This window comes from Gouania willdenowi, chromosome 14, assembly GCF_900634775.1.
Source record: "Gouania willdenowi chromosome 14, fGouWil2.1, whole genome shotgun sequence".
NCBI lineage: Eukaryota > Metazoa > Chordata > Actinopteri > Blenniiformes > Gobiesocidae > Gouania > Gouania willdenowi.
Genome location: NC_041057.1, coordinates 4250037 through 4275485, shown reverse-complemented (window position 1 = coordinate 4275485; position 25449 = coordinate 4250037). Strand labels below are relative to the sequence as shown.

Below are 25449 nucleotides of genomic sequence, written 5' to 3'. Positions count from 1 at the left end.
AGCCTTCCTTAGGGAGGGCTGGTGATGGTCATAATTATGCAATAAAATAAATGTGTTTAATTCATTGCAATAATAAAATATGCATAGCTGTCGTAAAAAGATTGCACTTCAAGTAGTGTTGACCTTCGACCGCATGTGCAGACAAGGTGGAGAAAGACATTTAAGTTAAAATTGTAAAAAGTTTAAAATCATATTTTTATTAACCTCAATGAGTAATGCAAAAATGTTGCTCCTAATCTGATTCTTCAACCAAATAATATTTATTTTCCCCCACAAATTACTTTAACCAGCATTTGTGTTTTCTACTGTATTGAGTATTAAGAATTTACGATGTTATAGAAATAAGTGTTTTTTAATCTTTTTTTTTTTTAAAGTGATTTTTTTTTGCTCTTTGGATATTAAACTAAGGCCAATTTGTTTTTAATTTATTCATTTTATTATTGAGAATTTGTGTCCCAGTACATGTACAGTCTGTATGATACAAAATATTAGCCTGATCAATGGTTTTGAGGAATGTGGTCTGCTGATTGTGTATCTATAACCTTTTATTTATACAGGTATAGTCCGAGATCTTATATAAAGTGTATTATTACAACTGCTTATGTGTTAATGGTGAATAAAACATTTAATTTATCACTTTAGAATTATACAATGAAGGTTTAAAGTTGTAGAAAGTGAAGTAGATGTGCACCATTTACTTATACCTTTATATGTTTTCAAGTATATAACCTACATTGGACTCCTATAAAAAAAAAAAGAAAAAAGTGTACCTTTCTTTATTTTTCTTAGAATGCAGGAAGAAAATACCCAAAAAGCTAAAAACACAAAACAGTAATGACAACTTGTAAAAATCAAGCTTTATTATAATTTAGGCTTTTATAAAGCCGATTACAGGTTCATCTGGTAATACTGCATGTCGTGCAGGTGTATAAATAACTGAATATACAATATATATACAAGTATTTCATCAGAGATGGTACACTAAACATTACTACGAGGATATAGAGGTTTGTCGGTTTCTGTGTCGTGTGCTGTTGAGTTCGTTGTAAAGTACGTCTGCGTTTGGAACTTCGTCTGCTGTCATTGCTGCGTCGCCTATTGGGTTGCCTGGAAAAGAAAATGGCACAGAAAAGGATAATATAACGTATGACTACATACAAAGATCGAGCAGAGATCTATGTTCTGTACTTGCCATTGTTAACTTGCTCCGAAGCGTTACTGAGGTGGAAAGATGAGTTGGGCGAGTTGTTTGCATTTGAGGAAGGAAGAAATGTCTGATTGGTCTGTGACGACCTCCGCACGGTTTTTTGGGTTGCGGTACGACTCCAATCTGCAGTAAGAAATAGAGAAGAAAAGCACACCTTAGAAAAGTTTGAACAGAGGTGTAAAGAGCACTGATATATCCTACTCAAGTAGAAGTACTGTCATTAAAATTGTACACAAGTACAAGTAAAAAGTAGCTAAATTAAATAGTCCTCAAGTTAAAAGTTACCAGTTACTTTCACCTCCCATGTTTATTTTTGGTAATAAATCTTGCCACGGTTCCCTTGCATACAGTAAACATCTGATGGATAAAATTAAAAAGGAAGAAACCAACCAAAGAAACCAATCAGATAAGTTGTGACGTTTCTGCCTTGCAACGCCAGTCGCCATATTTGTTTGGGGATAAAACAACGTTAACACCGTATTGACTCATGTTGTAACAGAAAAGGTTTCATCGTGCCGAAGAGCTGTTGGCTGTTCGTCCAGTGTGAAAAGAAATACAGATATATATTTTTTATCATTCCAAAAGAAGAAGAAAACAAAGTAAACACTGGCCTTCCTTTATCGGACAATTGAAAATGCTGGAGTCTGATAGGGCGGAAATGGGTAAAAACTGGTCTCCAAAAACACCCCATTCCTATGTGTGCTTTCTGAAATGAGGATTTTAGGGGCATCTTGTTGGCTTTAGTTTTCATTCATCTAGTTGGCAATATGTTGTATTTATATCCGTTGTAGCTCCGTTATAAAGTACACTTCGATTAATGGCGTGTGAGGATTTTTACCATGCGGGTTACTCACGGGGTTCATTTATTAGGTAATTGTAAAGTTCTGTGTAGATGAAATTTGGACAATGTTTTGGATTGTTCATCCAAAGTGTTGGCTGGGACTTTGTATGGACACTCAGATATCTCTAGCACTGATAACTTAGACTATTATCGTCCCCTGGCCTTTTCTGGTAGTGTTTCTTGATAGTTGTGCGGTGCATTACGTTTAATCTGATTGCTCGGCTATGATGTGATGCATTTGATTTGTTGTCTGGTCATTTCATTTTGTAGTTTCACAATGTTCCGTTGATCATTTTAAAACAAAAAATAATAATTCACGCAGTTATGGTTGGGTGTAAAAAAGTATCAAATTATTTCACTTATTTTAAAACGTACTTAGTTCCACGTAAAATTACTGATTTAGAAGTACCCATATAAGCAACTCAATTATGAGTTCTTGTAATTCATTACTTTTACCTATGCTGATATGAGATGTATTAATGTTTAGTGAATACACACAGACAGTTTTGAAGAAGACCAAAGAAGTCGTCTTGCGTCCGCAAACACAATTACGGTAGCTTACTTCCTTTGTTTTTTCTTTTGCAAATCAGCTTACATCCTATTGGATCACCGACTGGCTTTTCCCGCCTTCCATGCAACAAAAGTAGTTTTGACTGGATACCTTCCAAAAAAACAGTCTTTGGGTGCGTTCACACCGATGTGGTGCTGTGCTCAAGACCACATTATCCATGACCAAGACTTTCCCTAGGCCAGAATGCACCGAGACCAAGACAAGAACAAGACTTTTGGGAGTCGGGTGCAGAAATTTAAAAAATCACTTCTTTTAAAACGCACTTAGGTACAAGTACAATTCCTGATTGAGAAATATACTCAAAAAAGTACAAGTACCCATTTAAGCAACTCAGTTACAGTCACGTGAGTATTTGTAATCCGTTACTTTCACCTCTGCGGTTGAAGCATTTATTCTGAAAGGGAGGAAGTGGGGAAGTTGTGTTTAGGCCAACGAAAAAGCCTTGAAATGAAATTGTACCTGAATTCTCAGCCAGCTTCAGTTTGCCACAGCAGAGGTACGTCCGCCACTGTCTCCTCACGTTTTCCTTCACCGCACAGTGGAACACGAAAATAAAGAAACCTACGGAAGCAGAAGTTTGATTAACAAAAAAACCTCTACAATAAGTTCAAGTGACCCACAAAAGGCTGTACAACCTTGCAATGTGTTGAAGATGGCAAACAGGTACATGAAGGCCAAGTTCACGGGTCCCCAGGCAAAAAAAGCGAAGCCCCACGTGAGGCCCAGCAGGACCGTGATCCCCGCCATGCTGCTAATGTCCCGTATTGTGGAGCGATGCTGATTGTTGTGCGGGTTCTGCTTTCGGATCCGATACAGCTGGACCATGACGACGATGAACATGATAAAGTTGAAAACGAAGATGACGCAAAAATAAGCCACCACCGCTACGTAGAAGGCGATGTCGTTCCTTAGCCAGCAGCTGTGGGGTAGAATTAATGAGGGTTAGTGCGTGTACATCATGGCTGATCTGCTTTATTCTTTAGATATTACATATGATTGTTCAGTGAACGTACAAGTCATCAGTGGTGCCATCAGAGAACCGTCCATAAGATACCAGACCATAGTTATCCTTGTCGACCGCGATTACGATAATGACCACGATCATGGGAACGCCCCATCCGACAGCCGAGAACCTCAGCATGTAGTGCGATATGTGCGTGGTGAAGACTTTCACCAGTGCCAAGTACATGTGGACGGCCTCCAGCCCCATCCAGGTGAAGACCACCAGCAAGAAGTAGTGAAGAAACCAGGCGGTGGAGATGCAAAGTCCGACGGCGTTTGGATAGAGGGCCAGCCACGCGTCCACCAGGAAGATTAAGTTTAGGAACAGCAGAGCTGTGCACAGGTGGATCAGAATCTTGGCAGGAATGTCCTTCCGTAGTTTCCTGAAAAGTTGACACAAAGGTTAAACAAACTATTAGAAAAAGTCACCCAAGCTAATGTAGAATGTTTGAACTTAGAAATGAGAAAATAACAGTAAAAGCTCAACGCAATTACTGATAAACCATGACGCAAATGTAGTGTTGTAGCACTGCAGACCACATTTTGAAGAACTTGGTCTTGTCTCGGTCTACGACTGGCCGGATTCTGGATTTTCCGTCAAGACCAGTGGAGACCTAGTCTGGAATCCATCCTTATCTCATTGTATTATTCAATGTTTAATACAGGCGATTAGTCTGGAAGCACTCTCAAGGCATTTTAATTCTGGGGGGCTGAGGGGGCGGGACAAACACACGCAGAGTGACCAATCAAACAAAGAGCGAACGTGACGACAGTAACGCGACAAGCGTAGATCGTTTTTTTCCAAAACGGAGAGACAGCTGTTTCGAAGCCCGGCACAAACATCCTTCCTCAATATAAATGGTTTTAAAGCCTCGTCTTGTTGTGGTTTCAGCGATACATCCAGGTATTTTAAAACAGAGCAGCAGCTTTGAACGTCTTCTCCGTGGTGGGCTCCATGTTTGTTTTGACACTGCTTGACATATGACGTTCTTTCTGTACGGCTCTGATTGGCTCGGTTTCAACTAAACGAGGAAGTGAGCAGAGACGGCGGTATTACCATACCCACTTTCTTACAGAAAGTAAGAACCCACTTCCCACTTGTAATGTATTCACATGAGAAATACCCATGTACCTTTTCTAAGTATGCACGGTGGGTACTCTAGTCATACTCAACCATCCCATGATGCATTGCGAGCGGAATGTAAAATGGTCCCGGGACCGACCGGCTTCAAGCTGAAAGTCAAACATCCCCTTTTCAAAACAATAGCATCTCTTCTTGTCTTCCAATAGTTTTTTAAAGCTTTTGTAAATAGGACTCTTGTTTTGAAGTTCACAGGAAGTTTCATCAGTAGCACAATAGACGGTCTCCGAAAATCTTCGAAATGTTGGAATCAAACGTGTATGTGTGAGTTTTATGGAACAAATGAGCACATGTTGATATTCTACTTGGTCACTTTCTCACTTAAATTGCTGTCAGAACTTTTTCCAAATGCATGTTGGAAAACCTGGAAGTCTCCTTCTGTGGGAACGCTCATCATCCTAATCGTCCTAACTCTACGTATAGTACATAATAGACAGTATATACTCATTGAGTTTGTAGTGTATAGTACGGAGTATGCCATTTTGAAAACAGCCTTGGTCTCGGATAGTGTGGTGATAGTGTAGTATATTTCAAAAAAGTCAGTGTGCAAGGTTTCTAATACGGACCCAAAGGCCAAGTAGGTGAGCAGGGTGACAGACAGGAAGATGGCAGATATTCCACAGCCAATATAAGTGATGAAGGTCAGGATGGTGGCCTGTAGGCGACTGGTTATCGGCTGTCTGGACAGGTTCTATAAAAAAGGAAGATTCATTGAATAATGACAAAAGAAAAAGAAAAAGACAGTTATTTATTACCAGCAAGATTCCAAAGCTGGTTAAATGGTTGCAGCCACAAATGGTTTCATTGTCGGTGCTGTTTTGAACCACACAGCCTGTTCCACTCCAACCACCAGATGCGTCTGCAAATGGAAAACAATGATCAACTCCTCCTGTTTTTAATCTTCAATGCCATTGATTAATGTGCTGCTGAAAAACTTACCATTCAAAGTGAAATCCCAGAAAACACATGATGCCTCAAAATCGTCCTGCAATTAAAACAAAGATGCAAAAAAAAAAAAAAAGTTTTTTTTCCATTTCTCTTGACCTGGCATCTATTAGACGATGTTTACAAGTTGTTTTTGTGAAGTAAATAGTGGGAATGCTGATTGTAAAATCTGATACAGGACTTACTGGAATAGGCTGAGTGTGTCTCAGCTGGAATGTAACGTTTTCTTCTAGTGCAGAAATGGAAAGGTTGGACGCACTGGCCCCAAGGACACCACTGATAAGTCTGCTTTGTCCCAAAGACGAATCCTGTCGGCCATTCCCAGAAAACAGTTGATGAATACAGTGTCACATGTAGCCTACACAGATGTGGACTGGGACAAACATTCAGCCAGTAATGCTTAACATGGGGTTCTTCCTGTCTTCATTTTAATTATCATTCCTCCAGAAAAACCCTTTTGGCCTATTTTCTTTGGCCATTTTGCCCCTCTCCACTTTATTCAGACTTTAGCTTCCTTTTGTCAATAAATGTCCCTCTTTTCCTATTTTAGTCCATTATTTCAAGTTCTTTTTGACACTTTTATCATTTTTTGTCCTTTTTTTAACTGCTTTGTTTTGGCACTCTTTTCCAAATAAGCTACATTTTGCCTAATAAATACACTTGTTTCCTTTTTTACCTACATTTTGCCTCTTTTTGTTGCACATTTTTGCCCCCTTTCACTGTTATTTGCCACACTTGGCTCATTTAAGCTACCTTTTTCCATTACATACCAACTGTTTCCTCTTTTTTTACACATTTGTTTTGCACTCGACTGCTTTTTGCCCATTTTGGTTACTTTTCACTCTTTTCTTGCCATGCTTTTGACACCTGTCATTAATTTTTTGGAACTTTACTTACAATGTCCGCCACGATCGTCAAAAAAAAATCCATAACTAACGGGTTGGTCAAGTCCGCTGTTTTATTTTTTTGACAAGCGAGTGGAGGCAGACATGGTGGCCAAAAATGGGCCAAAATCAGTCAAGAATGGCTAAAAATAGGCAAATAAAAAGGAAATAGGTGGTATTTAATGGGCAAAACTTATTTGGATGAAAAGTAATCAAAAAAAAATTAAAGAAAGGGCAAAAAATTGATGAAAAAATGTCTAAAAGAACTTGCAAAAATTCTCAAACAATAGGAAAAAAGGGATATTTATTGGCTAAAGGTAGCTAAAGTCTTTAAAAAGTGTCAGAATTTTTTGAAAAGATGCAAAAAATGGACAAAGGAAGTTGCAAAATGGCCAAAAGAAATAGGTACAAAGGGGTTAATTATTTCCCCCTTTTAAGGTTTTCTGAGGGAATAAGTCAAAGAGCCACATGTTGAGCATCACTGACTTAGCAACAGCTTCTACATGGTGTCAATAATAATGTTGTGGGCTGGTCTGGATAGAAAATACTAGGGCTGATTTTTTTTGTCCCAGTCCACCCATGGCCTACACTGCTCGTGATCAATGCTTTGGATTATTGAAAGGTGAATGTATAGACCTGGAAAAGAGTGCTTTTCTGGTAGAAGTTGAACTGGACTCTAGAAAGCTGCTGCTGTTGCTCCGGTGTCAGGCTCTGTGTGAGAGTGTCAGGCAGCGTAATGGAGCCCATTGGGATGGAGTCGGATCTCACACTCCTCCTCAGCCTCGCCTCTCCCCGGACCTGCAGCACACATTTACAACCCACAGGCAGACTTTATCCTCACATGGCATTACTGAGATGTTTTGATTTGTTTTCATCCAGAATCTCACAATTTGCAGTAGTAGCATCTATACAAAAGATGGGCAACTTTTATCACAGGAGGAGGCCACACAAATTGAATCGTCTGATCTGAGGTCCACATTACCAGCATTAACATCAGAATTTACAACAATTATGACAACATTTACAATGATGAGCAATCAGAGCATTAATACAGGGAACAAACAACAAATAAGGGTTTTGTATTTGTATTTTTGGTCATTTTGTATATTTTTCTCTTATTTTGTCTCAGGGATCTTTCCTTTTGCTGCGTTTTATGACAGGATTTTACAGTCATTCTTGTAGTTTTTTTTCCTCCAAAAGTCATTTTTTCATGTTTTTTTTTTTTTTTTCAAAAGTCAGTTTTTCATGTTTTTTTTTTTTTTTTTTTCAAAAGTCATTTTTTCATGTTTTTTTTTTTTTGTCCTGTGTTCCTGTCGTTTTGTGTGTTTTTTTGAGTATTTTTGTTGTATGTTTTACATTGTCTTATTTTGTACATTTTTTGTTGTTTTGTGTTTTTGAAGTCATTATGTGTATTTTAAGGTCAATTTGTGTGTTTTTGTTGCCTTTCTGATGATTAGGTTCAATACCTTTTACCAGCCAAGTTTATGGGAAAAACCCTAAATATTATGAATATTGTCATCTCATAACATTTGTCATTGTAGAACACACACAATTACACACCAAAGGCAAAACAACACTTGTTTCCTTTCATACCTGTACATTATTGGCATCAGTGATGGAAAAAGATCCTTCCTGAAAGTTAGCGCCATCTGCAGGCTTTACACTGAGGGTCAGGGCCGAGGAGGACAAAGTCACAGGATTGCTGCCAATTTCCAGCTTCAACCCAATAGTCTCAGTAATATTTATGATTCTGTGGAAGAAATGACATTTTCCTGTTACAAGCCAAGCAAATCACATTGAATGTAAGCGTCATTAAACATTAGCAGCAAGTATTGTGTCTCCAAATCCAGGGGCCTGATATAGAAACAACAGTTGTGATGATAAATATGGTGAATATTACTATCTGTAGGGAATTCAATTTGTTTATAGCGTAATCAATAAAGACCTTTGTCACAAAATTTTAAAATGTGGGAATTTCTAATACTGTTATGCCTTTTTGGGTTTTTTTTTTTAATGTCTTTGTTATAGGTTAAAACTACACAGTGCAAACTATCCATGTTTTTTACAGCAAAAAAGAAATTGATTGTCACCCCCCCCACAAAGCAGGGTGTGCTAAACTTACTTTAAAGATAAGAGTGAACAGAGGGAGTGTATGTGTGAGTACAAGTGTGACAGAGCGATTTGTTGGAAGCAGACATTTCCAAGTTACGTCACAAGATGTAATTGTACTGCAAGGTTCTCAACAGGAATTTTTTACAGCGTAGGTTTTGTTGGGAGTCCCCCCCACACACTGTGCTCCCCTCCTTGCCCTTATCTGCCCTGCAGCTGCTGCTTTTTTTTTTTTTTTTCTTTTGCTGTTTTGTTTTTCTATGTTCTCGAGTTTGTAGTGACTGCGTCCTGTTTTGTTTATGGTGTACGCTGAGGAGGTTTTTCATAGTTCTACACTGTGCTCCCCAAAGGGAACTCAGTCTCGGACCTGCCTTTTTCCCCCCTCTGCACTGTTTGTATTGGACAGTGATTACGGTTACCAAGTGGAGGATACACACAGGCAGCTTCGGACAGAGCTAAGTGGCTGCAGGGGTCGTCAGGGGCGTCAGGTAGAGACGGGAGCATCCAAGCAAATCACCTGTATTAAATAGATGGTTCGGCTGATGTATTTCTTTCTCGGTTATGCAGATTAAAGAGACTTTAAACAACACGGGAATGCCTGGAAATCTAAGTGTGCAAGAATTATTACGACAACAGAAAAGCCCCTTCTTAAACTGGTCAAAACGCACCGTGGGGAGTGACATTACACCATAGGGGAGCTAATTTACAACGTCGGGGGCCCCTATGCTCAACAACGTAGGCTGGCGAGAACCCTGTAACGCAATCGTGCAGTATTGAGATTTATTTGCGTTCCCACTCTTCTAAACTTATGAACTTGTCTAGATTGGCACCAAATGCAAATGTTAACCTTGTGGAAGTGTCTGCCAGCTGCTCCTGAGAACCATCCTGCAGATTGTTGATGATGTGTATGCTGATGTTTCCCATTTCCAGGCTGACTGTTGGTCCTGACAGAAGTTCTTCTAGTTGGGAGACAATCTGATCCACCTGGCTGGCAGTAAGGTTGGACATGTTTCTGGTTAACTCCAGCAGAGCTGCAGCTTGATCTAAAGCTGGAAGACATAAAAAGATGATAGAATAAAAAAAAAAAGTAGTGCAGGGATTGAAGAATTCTGCTTTGAAGCTAAAATATCAAACCTGACAATGCAGTTGTGGAAGTCATCGTATTGGTTGCGTTAACAGGTTGAGATGTTGGGTTGTGTGTTGTAGCGTTGACAGTTGTTGCGTTTTGGGGTGCTAAGGTTGTGGCGTTGACAGTTGTTGCGTTTTGTGGTGCTAAGGTTGTGGCGTTGACAGTTGTTGCGTTTTGGGGTGCTAAGGTTGTGGCGTTGACCGTTGCTGTTGTGTTTTGTGGTGCTAAGGTTGTGGCATTGACCGTTGCTGTTGTGTTTTGTTCTAAGGTTGTCATGTTCAGTGGTGATGAAGTCGTGTTTAAAAACACAGTGGGTTCGATGGTCGTCACATTTGGACCAATAGCATCACACTGCTGGTTCAGGAGCACGACCAAGGTTTTCCCACTTTGGCTGAAAGGAAAAAAAAAGACATATAGTATTACAATAGCTAAATAAATAGTTATATTCATGCTTTGTTTTGGAATTTGATACAAACCAAGTGATGTTGTTAAACTTTTGAACGTTTTCGCAAAAGTTTGAAGGCGTTAAGTCAAGGTTCGTCCATGTGACATTATTGCTTTCAATGTCATCATTTCCACAAATTGCTGCAAAAAACCCACAAAACAGACAAAATCCAGATAAAAGTCAGCAGTTGTTTATAAACTCTAATGTTAATTTGAACTGAAACTTGATTTAATAACACACAGACCTGCACGAGTCACAACTCCATCAAAACCGATAAAATCGTTGTTCTGGATAACATCCAGAACAGCCTCGGCCACAGAACAGACGGAAACTTCTTCGCGAAACGCCACGATAACATTACAGCTCTGGATGCTGAACAATAAAACAATGACAAAAACATACGTGAAGGGTAGTTACAGTATGTATTATGCAACAAGTATTATTATGATTGAACAACATTACAAACCAAACCTCTAAGTAAAATGTTCACACTTACATTGGAGAATCTTCACAGATCAGACTGATTTTCTGAAGAAACATTAACATTTATGTTAACATTTTATAGAAGAAATTGTCAAAACTTGAATGTGAAGTGTAAAGTTATCGTTCCAAAGTTGTTTTCAAGTTGTTAAATTGATTTATTAGTGAATTATTAGTGAACTGAGTATGTTTAGGTAGTTTTCAGTTATTAATACATCTTTACCTTGACTGGGACCGTAGGGTTGGGCGGCGGACATGAAGCACTAAAACAAACACCAGGATTGTCAGGTCTTTATGAGAATTGAAAAGTATTTCGTATTGCAAGAATCGTTTTAAAACTTACTCTGGAGTTGGAGAACAGGATCTTACGTTCTTTATTTCGAAGATCTGCCAGGATTGAAAAAAAGTTGTTACTGGATAGAGTTTGAACGGATGACTCTTCTGTGTATGATGAAATTACCATAGCTGAAACAGAGGATATGCTCATTGTGGGATCTTCTATTGAAATGGTAAAAGTGTAGAATGCATCTGAAAACAGAGAAAAATAATACTTCAGGATGGCATTTTATATGATAATAGAGCAGCTTTGACGATAAAATCTCACCAGGTTTGTTGCAGTAAGAGCTGCAGGTGCACTCTAAAACAAAGACACAATAAAAAGTACAGTATGTGAGTCTGTGCATTCAAGTCCACAACACATACTGGTAAATGCAGTATTATTATTATTATTTCCAGTTCGATCACAAGTGGGCCGCAGCTGTTAGGCGAGAAAAAAAAACAACCATTTCAACATTAATGTGCCCAAGTTTGTACTTCCAGTTATAAAGTATGGAAGGTATCAACAATATTTTAGCAATAAATGGTAAATGGTAAATGGACTTGATTTTATATAGCGCTTCATCACCACACTGAAGCAGTCTCAAAGCGCTTTACATATCGGCTCATTCACCCAATAAGTGACAGATACTTAAATGTCTTTTTTTTTTCGAACAATTTTTATTTAATTTGGGGAAATTTTGTGGAATAATTTCAGAAAAAATACAGGATTTTGGAAAACTGAATTATTTGGTAATTCACACAATGATTCATGTCCTTGAGTTTGACAACTGTGCAGTAAGTTAATGCAATTATTACAAAGATACCACATCAGGCCGTAAAAACAATAACAAATCTTTTACGAATTGCAATATCGCATTTGTTGTTTCAGACGTGAATGACCTTGTGGCTGATTTTACATCGGTAGAACTAAAAGAAAACTCAAAACAAGACTTGCAGAACAAAAATTGGCAATAAAAACTGGCAACCCTCGATACCCGTTGGCTCAACACTATAAAGATGCCAATCATGACAGCTGTAACACCTTAAAGATCTACTACGGGGTGGAGATAGATTAAAAAAACTAGTCATTTTGGATTTATACTTTAAAAGCTACTCAATACCCTAGTTTGAATGGTGAAATAGATGTATTTCCTTTCCTTTAAATATATCCAGTATATGTATACAGTACATAACTTTTTTGTTGCTTATGTTCTTAATCCATTTCTCACAAACTGTTTGTTAATTGTAAGTGATCAGGTGATGTTTTTGATCACATGACTTTCTAATTAAATAAGCTGGAACTGTGAAGAGCCAGTATACCTGCCCTGACAAAGGCTATGTTGGCTGAAACGCATATTGCCCAAATTTTAATAAAGGCTTTTTATGTTTTGCCTCCGGGTGCCTCAGAAATCTTTGGAATTCAACATACTGGTAAACTTGTGACATCAGGTCAAATGAACGAGAAAAATCCAGTTAAAAATTTGAAGTAAAATGATGAATCTATTTCTGTTATGATCTACTGATCACTCTGGACTCTTCTGGTAACGCTGCTTGCCTGTCGATGTTGAACAGAACATAACGTCATAAAGAAATATTTGCGAGGTGTGGCTTGGCACTCCAATAGCACCTTTGTTCCTGTCTTCATGTACCTTTGAGACCATACTTTCTGTCTCATTCAGAGTGACAGCTTTAAACACCCCTTGTCTCGAGCCTTTTGTCTCTGTTCATTTCACGTGGCTCCAAAGTTTGTCTGTCAAACCAGCTTTTGGTTGAGCTCTGGGTATCAGAACAAAAGATGGAAACTGGGGAAAATCTGACATCTTTTTTTTTACTTTGAATACTGATAATGAGTACAATATTCAGGTTGGTGGAATTTGGGCACCAGGTTACCTCTTTAGACTGGTTTCTGCATCCTACGAATGATTTCTATACCTTTGTTTTCTTGCAGAACATATTCAGAAAAACAACTTTCACTGGGAACCATTGTCTCGGTTGAAGACTTTACCAACTGCTAAGTTTCTTTTTGTCTTCTTTTTGAATAATATGTTAAGGTTTCATTTGTTCAAACCTTTGCATATGATTAAAAAAACAAATAAGACAAAAAGAATCTTTTTTTAGTAATATTTACAACTATCAGTATAGAACTAAAATAACTTACCCGCACTGCAGTTTTTGGACTTTACCACCTCGTAGGCATCCTCGGACACGTCACTTTTAAAAGATAACAAAATTCAGAATCGCTCATTTGTCATAGCAAATGCTTGAGCAGAAATATTGAACATAATGAGGGAAAAAACTTGATTACAACAACCAATAATCTTACCACGAGCGATTGGTCTGACCAGTGTAAAGACAGCTTGTTCCCTCATTAGGATTACTGCTGCACTCATTTTGAAGCGGACCTGTTCAGTGGAGTAATAGGTATTCAGATTTAAAGACTGTATTTATGTGGCAAACAATCCTTAGACGCAGTGTGCAACAACCCACCCGATTGATCGACTCTTCTTCCCACCACGAAGAAGTCAGAGGAAGTTCTACTGACTGCACAGAGAGTCCGAAGAATGGCACATGGTCCAACTGTCTGATTCAGCCGCAATGTCAACAAACAGTTGGTTTTCCTAAAACAAGGATAAAGGAGGATAATAGAAATAAAAGGCAGAAAACCTTTTTGTAGGGAGGTAATTAATCGAAAAGTACAGTGAATTAACACAAGTTGGAATAGTTGTACTTACTTCGTGCCATTTGTTGTTGTTATGGTGTGGCATTCAACATCTAAATCCTGTTCAAAAAGAGAAATAAATCTTAAACCACAACATTAATCTAATTTTGTACGGAAACAAACCATAATATATTCAAAACTTACTTGAAATAGGCTGTTGATACTGTTGGTACTGTTGGTACTGTTGACACTGTTGGTACTGTTGGTACTGTTGACACTGTTGGTACTGTTGACACTGTTGGTACTGTTGGTACTGAAATGAAATAATCAGTATCTGGTTTGTTATTGGCAATTTAAAATTTAAATGTGGAATGTTGCACTTATAAGTGGAATTAAATGTGCTGTCCGCAATCCTGCTCAGACTGTTTTTTTTTTTGTTATTCTGGTTCAGTGTTCCTCCTACCCTGAGAGTAGTCAATCAATACATTTTGCATTCAGAAAAAGGAACAAGAAGAATCAGACCTCTGTAGCAGCTGTTATTCTGTAAAAACTCAAAAATCCCTGCCATTCTGTCTGAATGAAAGAACCAATCAGATGCCTTGCAAGATGCAAGATGTCTCATCTTGCCCTCACCCCCTCTGTCCCTCACTTATTTTGTCTGCGCACTCATCACGTGACACTGTTCCTGGACACTTCACATCTTGTTTATTTTTAAAACAAAATACTCCGTGTTCAAGACGGATCATATTTCCATCCATTTTCCAACCCGCTTGCTCCTTTTCAGGGTTGCAGTGGCCTGCCGGTGCCTATCTCCAGCTTTTTTGGCGCAATTTGGGGGTACACCCTTGACAGAGTGGTAGGGGTTTGTATTTCACATATAAATATTGCACTTTTCTATGGGTGTATCACAATAATCTCCACAAAAGCGGAAGATCTACAGGGCAGGACCGAGTCAATTTCTTTCTGTTCCTCTCAAAGGAGTGGTTCCCTTTAAACTTAACTTTGATGTTTAGTGAGATTTCCTGTCCGGTTGAGCAGCAACAGTAAGCATTACAGATGGAGCCGGTAGGTGGGGACAGAGGAGCACGGAGATGTTACGCAGCGTAGATTTTACGCAGCGGAAACGTTACAGAGCTGTTAGGCATCCAGTAGAAATCCTGTGTTGGAGGAGATCTTCCTTGCTCAAATCATACCACTTTTCTAGCATTGCGGACTGCACCTTTAATATGTTTAGGTACTACACAGGATAAGCCTTCATAAAAGATTATACCAAATATAATTTCAGTCCTACCTTCTGGTTGTCCCAATGCCACTGACTTCCCGACGTCTCCTTTTAAGTCCCACTAATTCCAGGTCTATATTTGCCATATGGTTACTGCTGCCTGATGATGTTGGGGTTTTGGTAGCCGTGTGTGTTTTGTTAATTAGAAGTGTTGCAGCTTGTGTTTCTGTAGTTATACCAATGCTTTGTAATGTATTTGTAGTTGTAGATTGGGTCATACTGGTGTGTTGGAAGGTTGTAGTTGGTGGGGTTATAGATACAATGGGGGTTTCTGTTGCAGCATTAATTGCTGGAGTAGTACTGTGACTTTGTAAAATAGAATGTGTTCCTTGTGATTTGATATGTGGTTTTGTGGTTGGGTTCTTGATCAGTGCATTATTTTGGTTTGTAGTTGTTTCGGTGTGTGGAGCAGGTGTTGTGTTGTCTTCTAATGTATCAGTTGAGGTTGTTATTACATTAATTAGATCTATAAGTATGGTTGACAAGGTGTCAGTTACATTAGCAAGTAGATTATTGTAGTTTGTATCCAGGCTTTCCTCTGTAACAGTCCAAACTGTAATTGGATTTTGGGTTTGTTTTGATGCTGTAGTTGTCTCATAGGTTTGTGTTGTTGCGGTTGGGGTTGTACTTGTGACAGTTTGTTGAGCAGTCAGGATATTTGATTCTGTAGTTGTTGTATAGCTTTGCGTTTTTGCAGTTTGGGTTGTACTCATTACAGTTTGTTGAGCGTTCGGGATTGATTCTGTAGTTGTGGTGTGGGTTTGTGGTATTTTGGGTAACATCGTGTTTTGGTCAGTAGTTTGCGCTACTGTTGTACTTGAGCTTTCATTGATGACAGTGCTTGCTTTGTGAGAAGAAAAAGTGTTTTGTATTTTTGTTACATTTGAGCCGGTGGTTGTTTTTTTACTTTGTAGAGTTGTGTTTGTATTTGTAGTTTCAATGTGGCTTTGGAGGGATGTGTTTGTCTGTGCTATGGTTATGTTGTTAACTTGTACTGCCGTTGTGTTTTGGATATGTTGTGTTGTGGTTATGTTGTAGCTTTGTGCTTGAGTCACATTTAAAGATAAATCACTCTCATTGCTTTGTGCTGCTGTGCTCGTAACTAATGTGTTATTTGAGGCTATACCTACTATTGGACTCAATATTTCTGTTGTATTTGAGGATGTAGTTGTGTTTGGAATTTGGATTGTGTTTTTTAGGGTTGTAAATGCTATATGACCTTCAGCTTCTGTTGTCATGGCTGTGTTCTGGGGTTGTGTTGTTTGATCGTTTGAGGTTGTTGTGTTTTTCAGAATTCTGGTTGCATTTTGGACTTGCTCTGTTGTGGTTTTTGGAATTGTGGTTGTGCTTTGGTTTTTCACTGCTGGGGTATTCGGCTCAATAATTGTACTTTGGCCTGTCTCTACAGTGACTTTTGTGGTTGTGCTTGTGTTTTGTCTTTGCTGTGTTTGGGTCTTTGAGGCTGTAGTTGTTTTTCCATTTTGAAATGTATCATTTGTATTTGGGGTTGTTGTACTTGAGGTGGCATTTTGTTTTTGCTCTGTTGTCACATCAAGAACTGTAATTGTGTTCTGGTTTTGTTTTGTTGTCATACTTGGGGTTGTCATGATTTGTCGTTGGTTTGTTGTCAAATCAAGAACTGTAGTTGTGTTCTCGTTTTGCACTGTTGTCACATCAAGAGCTGTAGTTGTGTCCTCGTTTTGCACTGTTGTCACATCAATAACTGTGGTTGTGTTCTGGTTTTGGTCTGTTGTCAAACTTGGGGTTGTTGTGATTTGTCCTTGCGCTGTTGTCATATCAAGAACTGTATTTGCGTTTTGGTTTTGCTTTGTTGTCATTTCAGGAGTTGCGGTTGTGTTCTGGTTTTGCTCTGTAGAAACAGCAAGAACTGTATTTGTGTTCTGGTTTTGCTTTGTTATCACATCAAGAACTGTAGTTGTGTTCTGGTTTTGTTCTGTTGTCAATATAGGGGCTGTGGTTGTGATCTGGTTTTGCTCTGTTGTCAATATAGGGGCTGTGGTTGTGTTCTGGTTTTGCTCTGTTGTCAATATTGTGGCTGTGGTTGTGTTCTGGTTTTGTTCTGTTGTCACATCAAGAGCTGTGGTTGTGATCTGGTTTTGTTCTGTTGTCACATCAAGAGCTGTAGTTGTGTTCTGGTTTTGTTCTGTTGTCACATCAAGAACTGTAGTTGTGTTCTGGTTTTGTTCTGTTGTCACATCAAGAACTGTAGTTGTGTTCTGGTTTTGTTCTGTTGTCACATCAAGAGCTGTAGTTGTGTTCTGGTTTTGTTCTGTTGTCAATATTGTGGTTGTGGTTATGTTCTGGTTTTGCTCTGTTGTCAATATTGTGGCTGTGGTTGTGATCTGGTTTTGTTCTGTTGTCACATCAAGAACTGTAGTTGTGTTCTGGTTTTGTTCTGTTGTCACATCAAGAACTGTAGTTGTGATCTGGTTTTGTTCTGTTGTCACATCAAGAACTGTAGTTGTGTTCTGGTTTTGCTCTGTTGTAAATATTGTGGCTGTGGTTGTGTTCTGGTTTTGCTCTGTTGTCACATCAAGAGTTGTGGTTGTGTTCTGGTTTTGCTCTGTTGTCACATCAAGAGCTGTGGTTGTGATCTGGTTTTGCTCTGTTGTCAATATTGTGGCTGTGGTTGTGTTCTGGTTTTGCTCTGTTGTCACATCAAGAGTTGTGGTTGTGTTCTGGTTTTGCTCTGTTGTCAATATTGTGGCTGTGGTTGTGTTCTGGGTTTGTTCTGTTGTCACATCAAGAACTGTAGTTGTTGTCTGGGTTTGTTCTGTTGTCACATCAAGAGCTGTGGTTGTGTTCTGGTTTTGCTCTGTTGTCAATATTGTGGCTGTGGTTGTGTTCTGGGTTTGTTCTGTTGTCACATCAAGAGCTGTGGTTGTGTTCTGGGTTTGTTCTGTTGTCACATCAAGAACTGTAGTTGTGGTCTGGTTTTGCTCTGTTGTCACATCAAGAACTGTAGTTGTGTTCTGGTTTTGCTCTGTTGTCAATATTGTGGCTGTGGTTGTGTTCTGGTTTTGTTCTGTTGTCACATCAATTGCTGTGGTTGTGTTCTGGTTTTGTTCTGTTGTCACATCAATTGCTGTGGTTGTGTTCTGGTTTTGTTCTGTTGTCACATCAATTGCTGTGGTTGTGTTCTGGTTTTGTTCTGTTGTCACATCAATTGCTGTGGTTGTGTTCTGGTTTTGTTCTGTTGTCACATCAAGAACTGTAGTTGTGTTCTGGTTTTGCTCTGTTGTCACATCAAGAACTGTAGTTGTGTTCTGGTTTTGCTCTGTTGTCAATATTGTGGCTGTGGTTGTGTTCTGGTTTTGTTCTGTTGTCACATCAATTGCTGTGGTTGTGTTCTGGTTTTGTTCTGTTGTCACATCAAGAACTGTAGTTGTGATCTGGTTTTGCTCTGTTGTCAATATTGTGGCTGTGGTTGTGTTCTGGTTTTGTTCTGTTGTCACATCAAGAGCTGTGGTTGTGGTCTGGTTTTGCTCTGTTGTCACATCAAGAACTGTAGTTGTTGTCTGGGTTTGTTCTGTTGTCACATCAAGAGCTGTGGTTGTGTTCTGGGTTTGTTCTGTTGTCACATCAAGAGCTGTGGTTGTGTTCTGGGTTTGTTCTGTTGTCACATCAAGAGCTGTGGTTGTGTTCTGGTTTTGTTCTGTTGTCACATCAAGAGCTGTAGTTGTGGTCTGGTTTTGTTCCATTGTCATAACAAGAGCTGTGGTTGTGTTCTGGTTTTGTTCTGTTGTCACATCAATTGCTGTGGTTGTGTTCTGGTTTTGTTCTGTTGTCACATCAAGAACTGTAGTTGTGTTCTGGTTTTGCTCTGTTGTCACATCAAGAACTGTAGTTGTGTTCTGGTTTTGCTCTGTTGTCAATATTGTGGCTGTGGTTGTGTTCTGGTTTTGTTCTGTTGTCACATCAATTGCTGTGGTTGTGTTCTGGTTTTGTTCTGTTGTCACATCAAGAACTGTAGTTGTGGTCTGGGTTTGTTCTGTTGTCAATATTGTGGCTGTGGTTGTGTTCTGGTTTTGTTCTGTTGTCACATCAATTGCTGTGGTTGTGTTCTGGTTTTGTTCTGTTGTCACATCAAGAACTGTAGTTGTGTTCTGGTTTTGCTCTGTTGTCAATATTGTGGCTGTGGTTGTGTTCTGGTTTTGTTCTGTTGTCACATCAATTGCTGTGGTTGTGTTCTGGTTTTGTTCTGTTGTCACATCAAGAACTGTAGTTGTTGTCTGGGTTTGTTCTGTTGTCACATCAAGAGCTGTGGTTGTGTTCTGGGTTTGTTCTGTTGTCACATCAAGAGCTGTGGTTGTGTTCTGGGTTTGTTCTGTTGTCACATCAAGAGCTGTGGTTGTGTTCTGGTTTTGTTCTGTTGTCACATCAAGAGCTGTAGTTGTGGTCTGGTTTTGTTCCATTGTCATAACAAGAGCTGTGGTTGTGTTCTGGTTTTGTTCTGTTGTCACATCAAGAACTGTGGTTGTGTTCTGGGTTTGTTCTGTTGTCACATCAAGAGCTGTAGTTGTGGTCTGGTTTTGTTCCGTTGTCATAACAAGAGCTGTGGTTGTGTTCTGGTTTTGCTCTGTTATACTTGGGGTTGTCGTGATTTGTGTTTGTTCTGTTGTCATATCAAGAACTGTAGTTGTGGTCTGGTTTTGTTCCATTGTCATAACAAGAGCTGTGGTTGTGTTCTGGTTTTGCTCTGTCATCATACTTGTGGTTGTCGTGATTTGGTGTTGTTCTGTTGTCGTTACTGGGGCTGTGGTTGTGATTTCACTTTGTTCTATTGTCGTATTTAAAGCATTAATTGTGTTTTGGTTTTGGTTTGTTGTATTCACAGCTGTAGTTGTGTTACGGTTTTGTTCTTTTGTATCTATCGCTGTAGTTTGGTTTGTTGTCACGTTTGGGGCTGTAGTCATGATTTGGTTTTGTGCTATTGTGGCTGTTGTGTTACCACCTTGCTCTGTTGTCATATTTGGGGCTGCAGTTGTGTTTTGATTTTGTTCTAAAGTATCTACAACTGTAGTTGTGTTACGGCTTGGGTTCGTTGTATTACCAGCTGTTTGGTTACGGTTTTGCTCTATTGTATTTACAGGTGTAGTTGTGATTTGGCTTTGTTTTGTTGTCATATTAGGGGCTATAGTTGTGTTGTGGTTTTGCTCTATTGTATCTATTGCTGTAGTTGTGCTTTGGGTTTGGTTTGTTGGCTTATTTGAGGCTGTTGCTGTGTTACTGCTTTGCTCTGTTGTCGTATTTAAGGCTGTAGTTGTGTTTTGATTTGTCCCTGTTGTATTTACAGCTGTAGTTGTGTCTTGACTTTGATGTGTTGTTCTATTCAGGACTGTGGCTGTGTTTTGGCTTTGCGCTGTGTTTACAGTAGAGGGTGTCGTGTTGTCGTTTTCTATAGTTGTATTTGAAGCCTCGGTTGTGTTTGAATGAGGTAATATTATAATACTCGAGGCTGTGGTAGTAATACTGCTTTGTAAGGTATCTACTGGGACAGTTTGTGTGGTATGTAGTGTTATGTTGGCAGCAGTAGTTGCGTGTACGATGGGTGATGTAGGTTCTTCACGATTTGAAAACACAAAGGTCTCCAAATTGTTTTGAAATGCCTGGTTGAGCTGGGAAAACAAAAAGGATACACATGAGCTGTACTGACACTTACACTTACTTTTGTACATCTCCCTTTAAAAGCCAACATCAAACCATTAAACCAGGAGTGTCAAACTAATTTTAGTTCAAGGGCCAAATACAAAGTAGTTTGATCTTCTGTGGGCTACAGATTTTAGTCTTTTAAATTTGTATGATTATGTACTTATGTGAAATAATTTGAAGAAAATGTAGTTCTTTGAACTATTTGAGATTTAAAATGACTGCATGAATTAGAAAATTGCCATGCTCCAAATATTGTGACGTTTTTATTGAAATGGTGTATTTAGAAGAGCTGAGAGATCAACAAATGAATTATTTGGTAACTTACACGATAATTCACATTTTTCTTTTTTTTTTTTTTGTCTTTTTCCACTTTCTCTTGTGAGCCAACAAAGATGGTCTAAAGTTTGACACATATGCATTCAAAAATCTCTATTCTACATTCTCTTACATACCCAGTCAGTAATGTCAGACACATTGCTTCTGTCTCCAGTGATGTCGACTGTTACGTTCAAAAAGTAATAAACTGCAGAAAGAAAAAGAAAGTGATTTTAGAGAAATAAACGGCAGACATCATACTTGAGTTCATACTAATAAACCTGTGGAAGCATGAAAACTGTGCTAAGGTTTATGTGTTTTTTATTACCTGAATCTGCATTCTGATTACAGGATACCTGACCTTAATGGGGGAAAAAATAGATAAATAAATAATGGTAACAATCTTTAGCAATCTCTTGATTTGTTGAAGAACAATGGTGTCAGAGTCATTTTAGCCAAATATGGAGCAGTTTAACTTCAAGTGGGCCACAGGTTAGACGAATAAAATGAGCAATTTCAAAAGGATTGAAGCGTACTTTCTACTTCCCCGTGTAAAAAATATCTAAAGTATGTATAATACCAACAATATCAAAGCAATGAGTGACCGATATCCTCGATTTTGTAATCAATTTCAATTTCATCTAGGTATAGTTTAAGGAAATTTGTCAGGTTTTGGAAAAATGTAGTTATTTCAACTGTTTGAGATTTAAAATGGCTGCCATCATGTGATATAAGCATTGGAAAAGTGTGAACCCTGCAAATATTGTTGACATTCATTGAATTTGTGTATTTGAGGGGACTGAGATTTAACATTTACATTTAGATTTAGATTTTACATTTAGATTTAGATTTTACATTTAGATTTTGATTTTACATTTAGGTTTTGATTTAACATTTACAATTACATTTAGATTTTACATTTACATTTTGATTTATTTTTATGCTTACAGATTTTTAACGATGATATATGCTATTTTACATGAATTTCTGTTTCAAATGAAAGAAAAATTTGGTAAATGTGAGGAAAGGGAACTCAATTTTTGAATATGTTGGCTATGAAAACTGGCAAACTGGTTTTTATTATTTGGCACCCCACATGCAGCCACTATGCTCGTAAAAGCTGCATATGCTGTATATGGATTAAAGAATAAACACTGGTGGTGATTCATCCACGATTTAACATTTAGATTTGGATTTTACATTTACATTAAGCATCAAGATTTCATAATAATAATAATTCATTTTATTTAAAAGCACCTTTCAGGCCACCCAAGGACACTTTACAATAAAAACAGAGTAATAAATCAGAATTACACAGAGCTCTGGACTAGTTGGAGTTTATAGAGGGATTTGTGACCAACACAGAAAAGGAGCGAGTTACAAAAATCAATTCGGAAAGTGACGAGGCTGTGAACCAGGATGGCAGCGGAGTGAGAGAGGGGCGGAGACTTTTGCGTAGGTAGAAGTATGCAGACTGGGTTATGTTATTGATGTGCGAGTGATATGATATGGAGGTGTCGAGGATGACACCCAGACTCTTGACCTGAGGGGAGGGGACACGTGGCACTGTCGATGGTGAGGGAAGAAGTGTTAGCTTTGGAAAGGATGGATTTGGTGCCAATGAGCAGGAGTTCAGTTTTATTGGAATTACGTTTGAGGAAGTTAGAGGTGAACTTGTTTTTAATTTCTGAAGGGCAGTGAGTAAGGGAGGAGGGGGGTTGAGTGGAGTCAGGTTTACTAGACAGATAGAGCTGGGTGTCATCTGCAAAACAGTGAAAAACGAATGTCAAATTGAGTCAGCTGATTTAACATTTACATATAGATGTAATGTTTGCCTACACACATTTTTAACAATTATGTTTTACATGAATTTCTGTTTCAAATGAAAGAAAAATTAGGAAATATGTCGGCTATGTATCCCAAATGAAGTAATGCATTGTTTGATATGGCAACACAAGTTAACAACGTCAAACCTATGCAATGATGAGGTACGCTATTGTGTTTGGAGTCCGTGGTTGTGTCACATTTTCCATTATTGTATTTTAAAAAGCTCTTGCCTTTGTGTCACACAACGTTAGCAGATAATCAGACCCGGCCAACGAGTTACAGGGCGCTCCATTTACATGCCAGACATTGCAGTTTATAAATAGAGCTCCACAGCAGTCAGTCAAGAGAAAGCAGTTGACAAACGACATTGTCAACAAAAGTTGTCATAGCTAAAGTTTGAACTCACGCGCTAACAGGACAACCAGCAGGCAGAGCTGTAACCATGTTGGGACTCTGATGTCAAAAGTTGGTTTCTTTTTTCTGGAATACAATAAAAAAAAAAGAGAGACTGTTTACAATCTTCCAGGATTGCAATAAAAGTGAAGTACAAATGAGTCAGCTGCAAATTCTTCACATTCTAATCAGGAAAATGTTCTCACACCCTTGGATAATTATAGTTAAGACGTGCATCTATTCTTCTAAGTCCTAAATCAGTCTTGCATATTTTATCTTTAGTTAATCATCAGTTAAAGCTGCCATTGTGAATACACACCAGCAATTGATGAAAAGATGAATAAAAGCTTTCGGAGCTGATTTCAAAACCAGGATCAATTAATGTCATTTTACTAAAACAAAATCCCATGATTCAGTGCAATTAGAAACTATGAATATAAATAAATATAGTGTACAACAGTACATCTAGAATAATGTCCAATCTGCGTGTCAATACTGGAAAGAACAAGGAATTTTTATAGTAATTTTGCGTGCTTTTTGTGCCTTTCAGTTGTCCATTTGTGTACTTTTTTCTGTAAAATATATGTTTTTTTGGAGACATATTGTGTATTTGTGTTGTCATTTTGTATTTTTTGGATTCATTTTTATATATCTGTGATTTTGTATATTCATTTTTTGTGTTTGTGTGTACTTATGTTGTCATTTTATGAATTTTCTTGTTGTTTTGTGTTATTTGGCATATTTTGCTTTATTACTGTTGTTGTTTTGTTATATTTTGTAGTAGTCTAGTGTGTTTTCGGAGTATTTTCTATGCTTTTCTTGTCTTTTACTGTATTTTCCTGCAATGTTGTAACTCTGTATTTTTTTAAAAATGTATTCTTGCTTTTGTTTTGTGTATTTTTCTGTCAGTTTGTACGTTTACTTTGGGGGCCTCATAAAATTTGACCGAGGCCCATGTCTGCTGTACAATATAAAAACAAGACTTTTGTAGAACCTTGAGATGTACCTACAACATAGATAACAGATAATAGCTATGAAATGGAATTAAAATATATTTACAGTGGCAGCAGCGATAGCTGAGATAACTTGTCAGTACATATGATATATGCATTAATAATAAGGCAGTGGCTATCCGTACATTTGCTGTATCAATATACAGTGCCAACCTTCTATCCGTACGCAGCGCCCCTCATTGGCCAGTTTAGGTCACCTGACTAACCCTAAACCTAACCGTAAAAACTGTTGCGATACAGGGTTATAACCCAACCCTAAATCTAACCCTAACTCTAACCCTAATCCTAACCCTAAGACGCTACGTACGTGTATTTTGGTAAACGTACCTATAGCACCTGGGGGTGGTCCGTTCAGCAACTGTACGAATAGACACTTTCTAATAATAATAATAATAATAATAATAATATATTTATTTGAGAAAGTGGTTTTACAGGTGCTCAAAGACATTTTTCAAAGGTGAGACAAAATAAGAGACATGAATAGAAGAAATAGACATTATTAAGAGAAGAACATACAGTAATATCGTTTAAAAACAACATAGGTATAATCAGACATTAAAAGCTAGTTTAAACACTAACAAATGTTTTTTGTTTTTCTCTCTCTGCTGTGAAGCTATGAGCTCCCAGCATCCAGTCGAGTGGACCAAAAAAGTGTTGGTGACATCAAGACCATTGCATCACCAATTCACAAAAAGCTAAATTGTAATAACTGTACTGTCTATGTGCATATATACAGTAAGTAACCAAAAACTATTGATTGTTTTGAAACGCCTTTAGCTGAATATTTTATTTCAAATTTCCTGACAAGAAAAAGAAAAGATGGGGGGCAAAACTAAACAGTCCGAATACGTTTAAAGAAAATATTGGTAATGATTGAACAAGATTCAAAAGTTTATTGTGCCCAAACCACAGCTGTAACATTATTATTATTATTATTATTATTATTGTTATTATTATTATTATTATTATTGTTATTATTATTATAAAAACACCCCACCATCACCATTAAAACATCACTTTACCTATTGGCGCCAGCAAACGCGAGGAAGCGATCTTTCATGGCGGTGTCTTCATTTTCATGGTACATAACTTCCCACGGTCCAAATCCAAACAAATCAACAGCACAAACATCACAAATGCATTTCGTTGGCTCACAAAGAGCAGTTCTTTCCTCCATGCACAGTAAAGTGCCTTTGCCTTTTCACAGGACAATCA

General features: G+C 38.2%; 1 protein-coding gene across 4 annotated transcripts; it reads right to left on the bottom strand.

The window, feature by feature from the left end:
• Positions 1-842: 842 nt before the first annotated feature.
• LOC114475397 (mucin-5AC-like) lies at positions 843-25449 on the bottom strand. 4 transcript variants are annotated; one of them, XM_028466162.1, is made up of 31 exons: positions 25257-25445; positions 23235-23308; positions 21330-21362; positions 21139-21209; positions 18540-20652; positions 15023-18413; positions 13936-14044; positions 13805-13851; positions 13560-13690; positions 13396-13474; positions 13231-13283; positions 11359-11391; positions 11215-11282; positions 11098-11141; positions 10978-11017; positions 10771-10802; positions 10519-10646; positions 10306-10414; positions 9835-10220; positions 9548-9749; positions 8185-8341; positions 7228-7389; positions 5893-6015; positions 5702-5747; positions 5518-5621; positions 5329-5453; positions 3633-4004; positions 3255-3538; positions 3079-3180; positions 1193-1330; positions 843-1107 (listed from the first exon to the last, which is right to left on the bottom strand). In XM_028466162.1, the coding sequence occupies exons 1-31, from the start codon at positions 25409-25411 to the stop codon at positions 992-994; spliced, it is 9027 nt and encodes a 3008-aa protein (XP_028321963.1). In that variant the 5' UTR covers positions 25412-25445; the 3' UTR covers positions 843-991. The 4 variants fall into 4 exon arrangements, 3 of the variants coding, with proteins under 3 accessions (XP_028321963.1, XP_028321962.1, XP_028321965.1); XM_028466161.1 differs by having other exon boundaries at positions 15023-20652; XM_028466164.1 differs by having other exon boundaries at positions 15023-20652; positions 21330-21357.